General features: G+C 36.1%; 1 protein-coding gene across 4 annotated transcripts in view; it reads right to left on the bottom strand.

Annotated features, from left to right (window-relative positions):
- Positions 1–17,909, bottom strand: part of CUNH1orf131 (chromosome unknown C1orf131 homolog) — a 27,780-nt gene extending 9,871 nt beyond the window's left edge. For 2 of the 4 annotated variants that reach the window (XM_039364427.1, XM_039364428.1), the window contains exons 1-6: positions 17,764–17,909; positions 15,439–15,773; positions 8,917–8,973; positions 7,817–7,912; positions 6,590–6,676; positions 6,324–6,376 (exon numbers count right to left, since the gene is read on the bottom strand). In XM_039364427.1, coding sequence (XP_039220361.1) covers positions 6,324–6,376; positions 6,590–6,676; positions 7,817–7,912; positions 8,917–8,973; positions 15,439–15,773; positions 17,764–17,875 — 740 coding nt within the window. In that variant the 5' untranslated portion in view covers positions 17,876–17,909. Of the gene's footprint in view, positions 1–426; positions 2,453–5,553; positions 5,772–6,323; positions 6,377–6,589; positions 6,677–7,816; positions 7,913–8,916; positions 8,974–15,438; positions 15,774–17,763 lie in introns of those variants that run through there. The other 2 variants (XM_039364426.1, XM_039364425.1) reach the window with 2 other exon arrangements.

Genomic DNA, 17,909 nt, shown 5'->3' with positions numbered 1-17,909 from the left:
TTCTTCAAAATTCCTGAGAACACTTGGACAAATTACTTGTGCTTTCATTCCAAAATCTGAATGAATTTAATTATGTATTTCATTTATTCATACTCTCTTGTTCCTCTTTTGACCACCCCAAGTGTTAAAAATCTGCTATACAAAATGGTTTGCTCACCATAGATAATAACAGATTACTGTGATATCCTTGCTGTGATTACAGCATACATAAATTTGCAGAGGCCATCCACCAACTGATAACCCTAACCATAAGCCATTTGGTGTGAAAAAAGTGCAAGAGCTAGAATAAGCAGATAGAATAAATTTTATCCACATAATTCATTGGTGGGTAAAAATGGTTTCGGTGGGTAAAGAAGGACTCATGTTTGCAACCAGGATTTAATTACAGTAGACTATATGAACTCTCTACATTTACGTTACAAAATGTTTTTTTTTTAACCCTCATATAGTTCGGTTCTCATGTACTCATGATCAGCATCATGTAATAACAGAGAGGGCGAATCAAGTATACATAAGTCAGTCATGATCAGCCCTAGGAATGTAGCACTAGAACAAGTGGTACTAAGGTCAGATACTGGTATAATTGCCTAAAAACAGTCAATTGGGAAAATCTGATTCATAGAACAGTATCTCCTAAAATGCCCTAATTTCAGGATTTATCATCCATTTCCCTTTCGCACAGGAAGAAAAAGTCATTCCTGATTGGGTTTCCACGTTCCATTAGGTCAAACCATGGCTCGTTTGGTTTTGACTCAATGCATTGTGTGCACCCAGCCAATAATGTTTTATTCAGCTGACCCCCACTGTTTTGAAAAGTTCATTCATGGGATGCCAAGCATTTGCTCCTGACCTGTCAAACTCTTGCTTGGATTGCTGCACTCACCTAATCTGTCTCAGGGAAGTATGATGGGAAGTGACCAGGTGGGAAGATTCCACCTTACAGTATGGTTCATTTTTTCCCCCTTATACACCAGAGATTCACTGGTTTGATAGAAAGTACTTAGAAAGTAGCATCAATAGCTGGTTTTCAAGGGTAACGGGGTTTTGATCATAAATGGCAGAAAGCCATAAGGTTGGCTTTGTCCTTATAAATGTTTTTGTTGGAAGATGGTCAAGCTAAAGGATGTCTTTTTAACTTCAATATTAAAAAAGCAGGATTCCTCTTGGAGTTTCACAAGTGTTCCTAACCCTGTGTTACATAAATACTGTCAATAAAAATATAATGTTGTAAAATATAGTGAACGGAAGCACAGCCCAGAAACATGGTATGATGACAATGTTCTAGAATTAATGCATGAGGTAGAAATGCTGTTTTTTCTCAAGTTATAAAAGCATGGAAGATGTTAACTTAAATGTTGGCAAAACAAAAAAAAGAAAAGAAAGTCACACGTTATGTTAAAGTCTGGTTAAGTAAGAAAAACATTGTTTGCACTAGCTGTCACCCCTAATCACAATATGTTTTGTTTATATCCTTAGATCTGGTGGAATGTACATCTTCTATGTCACCAGATTAAGAAAGGAGTTCAGAAAAAAAAAATCAATTTTTTTCTAATTTTTTACCTGTAGCAAAGTTTGTATTTTTTGAATTGGAAGCAAAATGTTTTTGTCCTATTGTCTCAAATGTTTATGTACTACCTTTTTGAAAACATGAAGTATAAGTTTACACTGTTTTACAGAGTTAAAATAAATTCTTACTACACTGCCAACAAATCCAAAGACATTGTCTCACTTATTATTATTATTTTTTGCTTAGATAGAATTGCAATTGTGTAGTCTTCCCAAAGCATCTAGACTAGCATTTCTCAATTTTGGCAACTTTTAGATGCATGGACTTCACTTCCCAGAATTCCTCAGCCAACACGAAGGAAGCAGAAGCTCTTAGATCATATATTTCTCTACTGAATGCATTATTTACTTCACCAGCATCCCTTCTCAATGGAGGGATAAAGAATAAAACATGGGATCTTTTACATTTAAAGCATGCTCTACTACTGAGATATGTCCCATATAATTTTACAGTGTGAACAGATTTCCTGCCCTAGAAGAAACATCCCAGAGAGAACAAGTCAGCTTTGAGTAAATAGGTCCCCTGAGAAGCTTCTGAGGAACAACACAAGCACAATTCCTATGAAATCTTGAAAACCACTAAGTTGGATTTTTGTTTCAAGTCCCAAAAGAATGTCACAAAGGAAGGGGTGATGTTAGGCGACCAGATCTGGAGCTGTGACAAACAACCACTAGATGGCCACAAAGAGATACAGAAAATTCAAATTTCTTAGCAGCCATTGCCTTGTTTTTGCAGCCCAAACCAATTGCCTGTAAAGCTCCTGATATGATTCCACTAAAAAAAGTATTTCCACTCTGAAAAACCCCTGGTTTAAGCATGAAGTGATTGTGATCTTGATTTGGAGAAAAAACAAAAACGTGGTCAAGTCATTTCCTGCCCAAATTCCTGGAATAGAGATACAAAAACGATATATAATATCATATTTAGAAGAACAACACTGAATACTTTCCCCAAATTACAAGTCTCAAATGATGAAATATTTTTGAGAGTTACATAAATGATGGAGGAATTCTATACCTTCAGGTCCAATGTGAGATCTAGATTACACTGAAGATTATGCATCTTTTCTATGGAAAACCAACATATTTTACTCTTTGGCAGACAAGTTAACCTGGTTACTTTTTAAAAATACGTTTGTATTAGTTTATCAAAGTAGAAAATAGAGAAATTTTAAAAAGTAATAGAAAACTGGGGGGCGGAGAAAAAGAAAATATGGAGTAAAAAGGGAAAAAGAAAGAAAAAGGCACCGACTTCCAACTCTCTTTAGCACAATAAAAGATAACAACATAACAACCTGAACTTATTACTTTTACACAACAGTATATACTAGCCATTTCTATAACAACAAACCTAACTAATCAACAAAAACAAAATAAAGTTTCATTTTTTCCCACTGCAAGCACAAAATCTGAAAGCAATTTACAAATAGAAACAAAATTAAATATATTCTCTTCTTTGAATAAAAGAATCAATTTAACCATCTCTACTTCTCCTTGCTGCAGGAAATAGTATGTTTCTGTTTACTCATTAGTCTTTATAAACTGTCAAATTTATATTAAAAGAATTCCTTGTATTATTTCAGATATTTTTTAACCCTAGAGGGGTTAAACATTTCTAGCTTTTAAAACTGTAAACTTTTTTTTCCTTTTTAAACTTCCTCTTAACATATATACTTTAAAGTTCACATTTAATGATATTTTACAAACATTAAAAATTACTCAAATACTATATATAAAGGGAGAAAAAGAACTTCATTTAAAACCCAAAACTACATTAAAGCTTTCATTCACTTATATATATCACACCAATAAAAATCCAATTGACTCCAATTAGCTCATTGGATTTAAATCTCCCTCAAATTTATCCTCATGGACTAAAATCTTTTTCTTCTATTATTTTCAAATTTGATCAATAATATTTTACAAACTTTGGGAATTATTCAATGTTACATAGGACAGAAAACATACATTTACAAACTCATTTTATAAATACAAAACTACCTTAGAGCTTTCTTTCAACACATATAAAAATCCATCCTAACTAATTAAATCATTAAATTTAAGTTACTCCCTCCAGCTTATCTTCATAGAATAAAGTCTTTTTTCTCAGGAATGTCTGTCAAGTCTCTTTTTTTCAAGAAATTTTCAACCTTGTTAATACCCATGAAAAAAAAAAAGACCCAAAGTTGTTCTGTTAAAAGTTGTAGATTGGCTTGGGGCACTTCCTCATAGAATAAAATCTTCTCTTAAGACGTTTATCATATCTTTTTTTCTTGAAGAATTCTCAACCTTGTTAGTATCCATGAAGAAAAAAATTCTGAACTTGACATCTCTTTAAAATTATGAATTTACTTGGCACTCTCGTTTCAATTGCGCTGAAAGGATTATATTCAGACCATCATCATAATAAAAGCTGGTGTTAGATTTATTGTCCAATATTTGTGAAGTTGTCACAGTGGGTTGATAATTTTCTACACCTAATTGTGTCTTTTTTAATATCATCTGCATGATTTGTATCTTTTAGTCCCCAGCTGATTTATAATATGGGTGATCCTCTGTAAAGAGCTTTCAAAGATCTCCTTGATGACAGACTTGAGGCTACTTTTGAACCACCACTGCAGAAACATTTGGCATACAGAAATAACAAAAATGTTTCTTAAGATCCTATTCTCTACTACCTTATAAAACAGTTGCAAAAAAGGTTGATATAATCTGTTTTTTGTTTAGATGTTGAACTTTTATCATAGCCAAAGAGCACTGAAGCACTAAAGGCAGCATGTAATATTCAAAATGAGTAACATTTCTGTTTTCCACCAATAAATAACTATTTAAGAGGATGCACATCTGAGTCAACGGTGTCCTGTTAAAGCATTTATTCCCTTAAGTATTGCGCACTTTAACAGATTTGCAGAATATATATATATTAAAAAAAACTTTCTCTTCTGCGAAACGTTGTTTACCTTTTTTCTTTGAGATGGTTCAAAGCAGGAAAAAAAAAAGCCTTTTTTTCTGAGTTAATTTGCAGCCTGGGCAACATACATCACCTTGGGACTCAAAAGACTTGGCAATAATCCTCCCATTGAGAACTCCATATGCCATTATCAAATTATATTTTTAATGAGTCAGCAAGGAAAAATTATTAAATACTTAACTGGACAATAAGCCTATAAAAATTAAATCAAGTTTAGATTTTGTTCTGGCCATCTACTATTCTGGGGAGAACAGACACCAATACAATTCTACTTAGAGCTCATTAAAGAGAAATGTTGTTATTATATATTTGTCCCATTTTTTAAAATATATAACTCAAGGCAGTGAACATACCTAATAGTCCTGCCTCCTATGTTCCCAACAACAACATCCTTGTGAGGTGGGTTTGGCTGAGAGAGGGAGTGACTGTCCCAAAGTCACACACCAGCTTTCATGCCTAAGGCAGGACTAGAACTCACAATCTCCTGGTTTCTAGACCAAAACCTTCACCACTACACCAAACTGATTGTCCTAGCATGAAATATTATAATGTTATAAATGAAACAGAAATGTGGGCAGCATTTGAAGATGCAAAGAAGACCTTTTCAGTGTGGAGAGGACTATTTGATCTTCAATGAAATACTAAATATTAATATTTTCCTAAAGATTAAAGCTGTAGGCAAAGTTTTAAAAATGGATCATCGCATCATAAAGGAATCCAAATTAAGCCTAAAGAGTCATCCTAAGAGTAATATTGGAACTGTTATTTCCCATAGAACATTCATAGAAATGAGCAGCAGAAAATATAATGAATTCAGAGCAATTAATCGTAATATTTTTGGTACATATTATTTTCAGTGTAAAACTTTCTGACGAACTCTTCAGCATATATGTTGGTAACCAGTTCAGTGGTAAACAATTATGCAATTCAAGTAACATTTGCAAAATTTAGTGTTCAGATGGATTTCTCCTTATTGCACAATAATCAATAATTCACTATTAAATTCAGTTCACAAATGAAATCTTTAAATGACTTTATTTATTTTTTTTAAAAAAAGAGTTATTTTGTTACACAGTTTGTTCATCTTATTCTGTGTTCAACATAAGTTCATTTATTCAACTTGGAAGATTTGATCTTTCTTATGTCACAACTTTGAAGAATTAAAGTTCCATTTTTAAATTTTCCCAACCGTCCTGTTGGTAATATGTTCTGTTTTATTGTCTTCTTGGATTTTCTGTTTTTTAAAAACAAAACATGTATGTATGTATGTATGTATGTGTGTGTGTGTGTGTATATATATATATATATATACACACACACACACACACACACACACACACACACACACACATACATATATATATATATATATATACACATACATATATATATATACATATATATAAATACACACACACATAACAAATGAATCTATACCTTTTTCTAGAGTTTGGCAATTATATTTTAAATATATATATATATCAATCATAACAATTGTTTTGACATTTTATCCTGAAAAGTTTCAAACTATCAAGAGATTCCTATTGCTTCTAAAACCAAACTATTTTATATTTGCTGAAACCCATCCAATGACAAACATAATTATTTCTTCTTACACTTCACACACAGAAAAAAAAGAGGCTAAAGGCTCAGTCATTTAATGCCAAAACTACGGTATTGTTTAGCACTAGATGTGAAAAAGGCTTAGTAAGTACAACCAAAACAAATACAAAAATAAATCCAATTTATTACACCTTGTTTATATAAGATTGAAATCTTGGCTCACCTCTCTTCATGTCCTGTCTTTTTTCTCCTCTTGAGAGAATCAGATTTATTTTCCTGTTAATGAAAATAGGAATAGGACCAGGAATATTCTAATTGGACATATATCACATTTTACATAAATCAAATACATTTCCCACATGCAATGGAGACTGACTTCAATCTGTTGTTCTAATTTCTTGTACAGCCAGGTCTTACTGGAAACCATTATAACAGAGCTTTCCTACTTGATTTTACATTTTATTTTTATATGAAATATTACACACAAACCGTCATATTTTCTTTCTTCTTTGCTGCTTGTTTTTCTTTGATTTGCTCTTGAAGAATTTTGTAGTTCACATATTCCTTTTTTGAAGGCTGCAATAAGAGTTTAATAACTCATTTCAGAAATTTGTGAAAAATACACCAAAAAGAGAGAGAAAAGTTCATAGTGATAACACACTCGTGTATAATGATGGTTCTTTAAATGCTAACATAATTTAATTTGATTCTTTCAATAGAAATGTGGTTAAAATAAACCTTTTCAATGATATAGCCTATGTTCTTTGGGAGTATGACTATTTATGAACTGATTAGTGATTCATAATCACTATTCTCATTTCTTTCAGTAGCTTTGAGACAACATTTATGTAGACAATGTTTGACAGAAAAGCAAAGACCACATTCCTTATTTCTTAACTCTTGATGTGACTGCATTGCTGGCAGTACAAATTCAAAAAGCAAAAAGCTGTATTACATAAGATTTCTAAATATGTTCAATACAAAAGCAACATTTTTGAACAATTATACAACAACTCACATTTACCTATTAGGAGTTACCATATATATTAGTGTATAAGGCAAAAATTTCAAGTGCAATACACCCCTAAAATTCAGGTTTGAAATCTGTGGATCAGCTTATAATAATAATAGTAAAGTTGGAAGGGACCTTGGAGGTCATCTAGTCCAACCCCCTGCTCACGCAAGAAACCCTGCCTGGCTGTCCAGTCTTTTCTTAAAAACCTCCAGTGTTGGAGCATTCACCGCTTCTGGAGGCAGGTTGTTCCACTGGTTAATTGTTCTAACTGTCAGGTATATATGGCAATACTTCTAAAAAGTATTTTAAAGTACCATAATTTAAAGTACCATAATAAATAAGCCAACCCTTAGATTGTTAACTAAAATACCATGAAAAATGTGTGTTGCTTTACCTATGAGTGATACATTTTTCATACTTCGATTAAAAATTCAAGAGTTGGCTTATACTCAAGTATATTCAGTAGTACCAGTTTTGAAATTTAAAAGGAATTTAATACAGAAATTCTGGATGAAGAATAGCTACATTGTTCATTTACAATTTACTTCTGAAATTTCAACGCTCTCCCACACGTTAACCCTGCCATTTTCCCTCCATTTGGAAAAAAAAAAACAGCCAAAGGGTTTGGCAGAGGGAAAGCTTTAAGGATAAAATCTCCTCTTTTGTAAATCACCTCTCGACTCACAAAAAAAGTATCATACCTTTGCCCCCAACATGATAGCACGTTCTTGCTCCAAAGCTCTCTGTTCTTTCTTTGTAAATCCTGTAATTCCAAGCCGGTGTACTTCCAACCGGGCCTAAAATATTGCAAATAAAATTAAATATTTTGGGGGGTCTTTTATAATTCTGCTTTCCAAGAAACATAAGCATACAAGCTGATGTTTCATAAGAAATGCATCTGAGGAATTGCATAACACATCATGTCATCATGTTGCATAAACAGAAGTGTTCTGTACCTATTTTCACAGACAAGTGAAACTTGACGGATTTTTGTTAGTCAACAGTCGTCAGATTCATGTTAACTGACAAAACGTTATTTCAGACTTCAGTCCCGAACAATCGACAAACTGATACAATATGGACATAGTGTATATTCTGCATGATAGCCCTTTTTATATCATTTGCATTATTTAAGTTACTTAGATCAGGGATCCACAACCTTGGCCACTTTATGACTTGTGGACTTCAACTCCCAGAATTCCTTGCTTCCCCCCCACCAAAAAAAACCACAAATTGAGTTTTCGTTATAAAATCATGGTAATCATCACCTGAACACCCTGGGAAGGGATGACAGGTTGAATGAAAGGTCCTTTTACTAGTGGGCATCCTGATATTTGAAGCTCAGGAACTTTCTGTGTATTGGATAGATATTGGATGTGAAGACAGGCCACATGGCGGTCCAGCAGGGATTAGAATTCCTTTTTCTGGAGTATTCTTTGCAGAATTTCTGGTTTCTATCCAGATTTTTTGACATGACAGTTCATCCATTTCAGATACAGATAGGTGTCCCTATCTTTGTTCATTTGGGGAATGTTAAGAAAGTAGAAGCATGTGATAGATTTGCCATTGGGAAACTCTCTAATGTCAAGGATTTAATAAGAAGTCCCTGAGCATATAGCTCTGATTTCAGTCTTAAAATATTGCAAACCTTTCTAAATAGTTGTAGAAAGTCTGGTTTATGGGGGGGGGGAAACCTGGTGGGTTTAGGACCTGGTTAATGATCTTATGATCACGGGACAATTCTATTTCTCTCCATCAGACTTCATGTTGCATGCATACCTTTAAACATACATCAACTTACTTTTTCCAAGTTAAATTCTTGGCTATCCATACATGGTTCTTCAGCAGTCATTTTTGCCTAGATACAATTTAAAACATAAAATAGTATGTTTTGCTATTAAATAAGATTTTTCAAATAAGTATAATGTATAATGTTGTTAGAGCAAGATGTTTTGAATATAATGATAGTTACAGAACTCTTAAGATAGAAAACTACATTATTTAAAGAAACTCATCAATGCTACTATTATAGATTTATCTCTGACAATAAATCTCAATGAATTTAATGAGACTTTTGAACATGCACAATAGACTTACTATGGATCTTAAAAATTTAAATAGGGTGTCCACAAATATTACTTTTAATACTTTGTTTGGTACCTCTTGTATGCTAAATTTTCCCGATAAAAAGTTGTAACCCTTACATGAAGAGTAAGAATTTAAGCTTATAGAACTTAAGAATTTAAACAAGAAGGTTGTAAAGCATGTACCATGTTTGCCAAAAATAAGACCAGGTCTTATATATATTTTTTGGACCAAAAGATTAATTAGGGCTTATTTTCAGGGGTTGTCTTGTTTTGTGGCTGCCTGCCTACTCCCTTCCACCGTCTGTTTGCCCACAGCCACTATGGCTTACAGGACTTCCCAGGGCAGACCCCCGGGAGGTGAGGATAGTGCTGGGGAACATGCCTTCAGGCGAGGAGGAGAACGGCGCAGACAGGTGGGGGAAGCCGAAAGACTGGGTGGTGCAAGCCTTCCCTGCCATCTCCCTCCTCCTGCCAACTTTTTCCTATTGCAAGCAGATGAAACTTCCAGTCACTGTCAGTTCTCTATTTGGGTGAAAAGTGTTTGGGCATCTATGGGGCACTTGTAAATGAAGCGAATGGCTCTGTTTCCAAGCGTCCCATAGGCACCCAAACACTTTTTGCCCAGAGGGAGACTGGAAGATTTGTCTGCTTACAAAAGGAAAGAGTGTGGCAGGCAGAAGGAGGCGAGGGAGGGAGGGAGGGAGGGAGGGAGGGAGGGAGGGAGGAAGACTTCAGGACACCCAGGGAGGTGAAGGAATCTACCGTAAGCTGCCTTTCTCCCTTTCCCGCTTGGACGGAGGAAGCTTCGTGCAAGTAAGCGCGACCCTGGCAACCGACGCTTCTTAGGGCTGCTGGAGAAATTTTGTTCCTGGATGGTGATGGGTGAAACCGACCACCCTGCAGCAGTTTTCCACCTCTGCCTCTGCCTCAGGCGGCTTACTCCGCCCTCCCCTTTACTTTTAGGGAAGTCAGTGCCTTTAGGTGTCCTTAAGTCGCTCTTTGGGGTCTATCTCCGGAGACCCGCATTTATCTGGTGTAAAAACTTCAGTCAGCCCCACAGCAAAAGCTGCCCCCTCTCCCTGTTTTCCCCGGTAACGGTGATGGAGTGCTGCCAGAGAAATATGCAAGTCAAGGGAGAGTTGGCGGAGGAGAAGGAGGAGGCTGCTGCTGGGCAGGTGATCTGCGAAGAGAAGCGGGGGCAACCAGGACTGAAGAAAGCCTCTCCCGCAGCAGATATGGCTGTTGACAGCAGTGGCAGAGCCTTTCACCGTCATTCTCCCCTGGCTCTAAAACAGCGGAGGGGTACCAGGTAAGGGGACTGAGCCTCCCCAACCCATTCTCTGTAGCATGGCAGTCCAGCTCAAGAGGGGAGTGAAAGGGAAGAGGCGGGCGGGCAGCCAGGTCACTGAGCAGGGAGTGGCCTGGCTGTGGGAACCCTAAGGTAAGTGGAAGTGTGGCAGTGGCACGGGTGCGATGCCCACTTTCCTGTTCTGTTGCTTCAGCAAGCAACCAGCTGGTGGGATGGAGTAGGCAGGCTCTTAATTAGGGCTTATTTTGGGCTTATATTAGACGCATGCATAAAAATCACGCTAGAGCTTATTTTGGGGATAGGTCTTATTTTCGTGGAAACACGGCCATAAATTTTATTTTAATGAACTGGAAAAGTACATGCTGTTAAATTTGTAGAACTATGCCTTTTAACACCTGCCACTCGGAAAACTAAAAATATTAGCTTGTCTGCTGAAAAATGAAGAAACTAATATGCAATTATGTATGCAAAAGCCTTGATTTTCCCCATGAAAACTTACACATCATGTAAATAGAATTTAAGAGTGTGGACCTAAAGAAAAAAATGGAGAGATTAACAATCCTGATATAGATTCCGTTTTATTCTCATTACGTAAATCAGCTTGGTGTAACAATTAACCACTAGGCAAGAAATGGGAAATTTGAATTCTAATTCCACCTTAAGCACAAAGCCAGTCATTCTCTCTCAGCCCCAGGAAGGAGACAATATCTAACCACTTCTGATAAATGCTGCTGAGAAAATTTCAGGGACTTGTCCAGCCATTCCCCAGGAATCAAGACTGATTTGAAGGCATCCACTTTTAGCAACATCTTATTATAACTGAGAGTTGTACAGCACGGTGTGAAAAAATGAACTAACTAGATCTCTGAATGTTGGAGGAGAGCCTTACTCTTATCAAAATCTTTGCACAATGCTCAGTTCAGGTGATAGCTATTCAATTAGCTATGCCCCAAACTAAAGGAAATCTCAAGTGTACTAAATAGCTGGTACAGACCCAGCCTATGCCAAATCTGATCAAAAAGAGGCAACTTGTTTAGCAATTATGATGTGACACCAAACAGGATGAGAACACAGATACTGGCCCTAATTACATCCAGAAATCTGGTATTAGCATTTAAAGTGTTAGTATTTCATCACTTTATCAGCATTATCAATAAAATATTCATTAGCACGTGCTCATTTCCCTTTCTCAGAGATACTCTGAGGACTATATAACTATAACAGATACTGTGAGGACAATATAACCATAACTAATCTTGCAGGATCCAATCTGGATCGGACACCGGAACCAGAGGTTTAGTCTTCCGAGTAAATAACTAGTCTTAACTTTGTCACTTCAAACATAGCAGTATCATGCTATACAAGCTGGATCTAGAATAAACCCTTCTTAGAGAAAACTGCAGGAAAACTTCCGATACAGCAGGCTGTTTCTGCTGGTAGAACAGAGAAAAAAGAAAATATACCTCAAGATCAATTTCCTCTCCAGTACATGGGAGATACGCAGAAAAATCTGCGAAAAATGGCTTTTCCATGATGGGAACATTTTGACTGAACTGCAGGCTTTTTGCGGGGTGAACTATTGGAACAACAAAAATGCATTCAGCTGAGGGGCTTTTTTTTTTCAAACCATTTTTTTTTCAATTTAAAAAAACTGCAGGTGATCCTTGAGTTAGGACAATTGAGGTCAGAATTTTGATTGCTAAGCAAGGCAGTGGTTAAGTGAGCCAGGCCCCATTTTTTTTTTGCTGGGGTTGTTAAGGGAATCACTGCAGTTGTTAAGTGAATCATGTGGTCGTTAAGTGAGTCTGGCTTCCCCCATTGATTTTGCTGGTCAGAAGCCAGCTAGGAAGATTGCAAAGGGTGATCACATGCCACCCCCCCTCCCCAGGATGCTGCAACCATCATTAAATACATGCTGGTTGCCGCTGCCCCAAATTTTGATCACATGGTCCTGGGGAAGCTGTGACGATCGTAAGTGTGAGGAACAGTTGTAAGTCACTTCTTTGAGTACCATTGTAACTTCAAATAGTCACCGAATGAATGGTTCTAAGGTGAGGATCACCTGTAATTGCACTGAAGACAAACTGTTGCCCTTTGTTTGGACGTAACAAGGTACCAGAGTTAAACTAAAAAGGAACAAAATCAACTGAATTGCCTCCTCCTGACCACCCTAAATATCTGAGGGGGAAGCAGATGCCCATAACTCAGAACATGGGGCATTTAATATCATGTTGTTTCACATGTTTGGACTGGCTTATGGTGGCTTCTTTTTAAGTTCTCTAAGCCAGAGGTCCTCAACCTTTTGGGCACCAGGGACCGGTTCTGGGGAGGTTTTTCCGCAGAGCGGAGGGTGCGTGGTTTTATGTGCTGCCTGCATCTCGCAGATGGGGCTTTGCTTGTTTGTGCGGACCGGTTGCTGGCATGCTGCGGTCCACGGACCGGGGGTTGGGAACCCCTGCTCTAAGCCACAAAGACGTAGCATGTTAGGCAATAAAACAGGCAATACTTTCAATCTTTTTGCCATTAGCCACAGCACTCAAAGCAAGAGAAAGCTGGCGAGTGCTATGTAAGTAAGAGTAAGTAAGACTGAGGATGATTTTGGATTTAAGAAGAAAACTGTTTCCTTTCGGTCTGATAGACTGAAAGGATAGATTTTAGTGTATTTAAACTGTTTGCTTTAGAGAGGTTACATTTCTTGGGTGCGAATGAAAAAAACTGTGATCGTGTTGTGCTTCTTTTTCAAAAGATTGCCAAATGCAAACGTGTGCATTGTGCAAGTGTTATTACGATGGTGCAATATACTGCGGAGGAAGGAGGGTTGATTTTTCTTTTTTTGTCGCTCTTATTGTATCGTTGAACGGAATGTATTGCTGGCCTCAGTTCTGTTGTTGTTCATACAGGCTGTGTTTAAGTGTTCCTAATCAGTGTTTCTTGTTGGCTATAGAAATGCGTTTATTTATTTTAAAACAAGACTAATTACCTTGATCAGTTTTGCATCAGGATAGGTACTAAGTCATACTCATCATTAACACCTACTTACTTCTATGGTCTTAAGATAAGACTATTGTTTTATCGTGTAAACCTCTAATGATTGTCAACATGTTATATAAATTATTAAACATGTGATTCTATAGTCAGTAAATTGACATGGATTAAACAAATCTTTAACAGCCATCGCAATGGAGAAATATATTTGTCTATAGGATTTTAATTATTATTCCCTCTAAATTCTATTCTTTTTATAATCCTTTTTGGAATATTTATATAATGTGAATTAGTGCTCCAAAGCCTTAAACACCTGAGTATAAAACTCGATAATAAAATTGTAATTATCTGTCAAAAAGGTCAGAAGTCATTCATACATTATATTTCTAAAATTTGGATTTTCTTTCTTTTTCATATTTTGCACTTACTTTTTTTTATTTTCTTCTTTTGATTAGTCTTTTATTCAGTTTTATTCAATGTAAAATTCTTAATAAATATAATTTTAAAAACTTGTCTGAACCTTAGAAGCTGATATTAAAATTTGGTAATTAAATCATTTGGCTCTTGCTTAATTCTTTTGAAATACTGGTATTTGGCAACAACAGTAGCCTTGAAATTCTACTGAACTATCTCTTTGTGAGTCAGTCCCAAACCAGTTTTGTAACAGGTGAATTCCATGTAGTAGTTCTAGATTTAAAATAGATACTGGGAAAGAATAGGCTAGAAACAGTGAGAAATGAAGTAGAACCACATTAACCTGACCCAATTATAATTTCCATCATCTGAACACGGTTCCAGGATAGTGATCACAAAATATAAAAGAAGACTATTATAGAATTCCAATTAAATTTTATTTCAGTTTTCCACAACTGCTATTTTCTGCATAAGTCCAGTAAGCTCTGCTGAATGGTCTGGTTTGAACAAATTTTGTTTGAAATTTGAGTATGGTTTCATCCACTTAGGCATCTTATTTGAAAGCACAAGCTAATCATAGTCTCCTACTTTGTCTAATGTGGAAATTTATTTCTAGTAACTGAGCTTTTTCTAAAGAAAATTATTTAGAATTATTTAGGGCTACCAGATCTAGGCTGCAAAAATTCATTTAGTCAAGAAATGGTAGCAAAAAGATTCATAAACATTTTGTTACTGTCTGGGTGGTCATGTGGATTTCCATAGATTAGTCTGGGTAGGTCAAGTCAAAGTTGAATTAATATATGGACCTCTTATTTCCCTTGTACAACATCTCAAGCTCAAATAAAATGAAAAGCTATGAATTAATCAGGAGTATTTTTATGTCGGGGAGTGCTGAACTGACAGCCGGGATCAATACCCAAGTGCCACACAACAGGGTGAGCTACCTTTACTTGCCCCTACCTAGAAGTTTAAAAGCATGCAAATGTGAGCAGATAAATAAGTATCATTTAGGTGGGAAGATAACAATGTTCCAGGTACCTCATGGAAATGTCTTCGGACAACACTGGCTCTTTCAAGCTAAGATATGGAGATGAATAAAGTTGGGCACAATTGGACAGGGGAAACCTTTACCTTTACCCATCCTGATATCACTACTCATCTTACAAAGAGAAGAGCAAAGAGTCCGTGTGTGTTGTGGCAAAATGCTTATTCCTATCTCACCTTGCAATTAAACGTGATATAATTTTAATACTGAATATATTTAAGAACATTTTGTTATGAAGAATTCCTATTCATTAAAAGAAGCTTGTAAATATTAATTTACTTAGCCAACTAAATTAATTCCTAAATGACCAGAGTTAATTCACAAAATGAAAAGTCTTCTCTTTCTCTTTAGTCATATGGTGATAATGTAGGTAGGCAGACCAGTAATGTTTTCAAGGTAATTTGCAATTATTTTTGAGAAATCTCTTTTATGAACTGAATGTTCTGCTTCCAAACATGAGGGAATTAAATATGAATGCCTTACCTTTAAGTCATCACTTCCAGGAATTTCAAGTTTAGCTATCTTCTTTTTGTGTCGACCGTGGAATGTCACAACTTCAACCTGTGTTGCCTTTTCTTCTTGGGTACTTTCGAATGGGAGTGGATTAGGGGAACTGGAACCCGAGACACATTTTTTCTGATCAACACTTGCCAGTTCATCTTTTAGATTGTCAAAGAAGTTGGACACATTTTTTCTCTTGCCCAAAGAAGATGTACCAAGTTCAGGATTGACAAGTGATACAGTATGGGTTGATGTTATCTGTTGAGAGTGTCTTTTCTTGTTCCTTTTCTTTTTGCATTTCTCTGGTGGTGATTCACCTATAGGTCAAAAGCAAATATGTTCATCTCTTTGTTCCATTCAACCCAGAAGGATCTAAATATCCTATTTTTTGGAAATTTAAATTATACTGGATGCTTTACTTTTAACAAATAAAAATCATACAAAACATCTCTCACTTAAATGGGTAGCAATGTACACACTTTATCTTATGCTCAGAACTGGGCAGCATCAGAATTCAATGTTCATATTCACAAAATTAGAGTATTAAGTGCTACCAGTATAACTTCAAGTGTTATCAACCACGTAAGTAAGATTTTCTCTACAATGATCTGTCCTCAGTCTAGCTCGTTAGATCTTATACTGGTGCATTCTTTGGTGCAGTAATCAAGTCCATCACCTTGTTGCCTGTCTGTCTCTTTTTTCTTTCTTTCTTTTCACTTTTCCCATATAGACTTCTGAAGGGAACCGAGTCTTCACATAATGCGCCCAGAGAATTATAGTTTGAGCCTCATCATTTGCACTCAAATAAGAATTTGGGACTGATTTGTTCTATGATTTAATAATTTTCTATTTTTGTATCTTTTCCAACACATTTTTTTCACAAATCATGCTAAATCATTTTGTTTTCTTTTTAAATATACTTCTTATAAGCTCTTACATATTGTTAGAAAATTCTTGATTCTGGTAAGATAACGTTTAAGTTATCTACTGGGAACAATTTGGCAGATTGATCTGGATAGCACAGGTGATAGATTTTACTTTTATGCAGAATGTTTTCACAAGTACTATCATGGATGCCATGTATACTGATGTTTACATTTCACACATTTGTACCAGTATGAACTCATAAATACATAAATCATAGCAGATGCCATCTTGTTGTCCTTGGCTGAACTTTTTTAAGCTAAGCGAACTTGGACCTGGTTATTATTTTTATGAGAGAATATCAGGAAATTTCTAGGCTAAATTAAAAAGCATCCTGAAAGAACACAATGGAAAGCAACTCCGTACTGTTGCCATAAAAGCCGAAGCATTTTTCTGTACTCGCTAGGAACTGATGTATTGGGAATCTGTATTTAATTCTTATATTTAAAATTGTTTTAAAATTATATTATAAACCACCCAGAGTTGCTCTGAATAGCGAGATGGGAGGCATATAAATTTAATAAATAAAATAAAAATTGAACTCAATGAGACTTTTTATTTATACATATTTAAATATGTATAATTTTGTATTTATGTTATTGTGTTTAAATTTTAGCTAAATACCTTAACAGACTTATTCTACAGTTGAACATTTTCATTTGTTTAAAAATATTTTAGAGCCTAGATGCAACATTGGAACAATGAAGAGCACAGAACTTTCCATAAGAACTTAAAGGGGATCTATACAGAGCTAAATATGCTGAACAATTTACCTACTGTATCCCATTATTATCTATCCACAGATCACTGAGTACTAAACATGAAAACAGTAATGGTATGTTTGGCTTCTTCAAAAATAATTTGCATATGTAGAACTGCCAAGAAGCCGAAATTAGGATCTTGGGGTAAGTAAGTATTGGAACCAATATTGGAAGTATTGCTAAGTATTCAGGGTTTCTGCCCTGAATGAGTAAAAGATAGATCCCATAAAATATCTTGTTGCTTGAAAGCCCACTAGGATTTATGGGTTTAATCAAGACTGGTTGGTTTCAATGGCCGGAAAGTGGGCGTTTCGGATCCCTTCACCTTGACTTAAAGAACTAAAACCATCAATACAACTATAACACGTGAAGCCTTCCCACCTCTTCAAGATTTCATTTTTACCTTGTTTCCAGCATCCATCTCACTGCACCAGGCCCTTGCCCCGTATAAATATTGTTAGTACAGTATGGGGAGCAGAAGATGGCTAGGAATCCGGAATGGGAAAGAAGGGGAGCAGGGATCCCACGACAAGAGTAAGGACTCTTTCGGTATCCTTACCAAAACCGAAACCTATGGTCCCGGGGAAAAGTCAGATTCAAGATCGCACAGCTCCTCACCCACCGAAGTCATACAGGGAACTGAGGACGGTGTCCAGCAGCCGTTCTGCAAAAGCGGAGTCCTCCCTCTGGTCCTCTTTGGGCGACGGGCTCTGCCCGCCCGCGAATCCCACCATGGCGCGTCTTTACCTGCCCTTCTCTTCCCCAAAG

Source organism: Crotalus tigris, unplaced genomic scaffold (genome assembly GCF_016545835.1).
Source record: "Crotalus tigris isolate CLP2741 ecotype Arizona unplaced genomic scaffold, ASM1654583v1 scf7180000019759.570773, whole genome shotgun sequence".
NCBI classification, from domain to species: Eukaryota; Metazoa; Chordata; class Lepidosauria; order Squamata; family Viperidae; genus Crotalus; species Crotalus tigris.
Note: the sequence above shows the minus strand (reverse complement) of the source record. Positions and strands in the feature narration are given on the sequence as shown.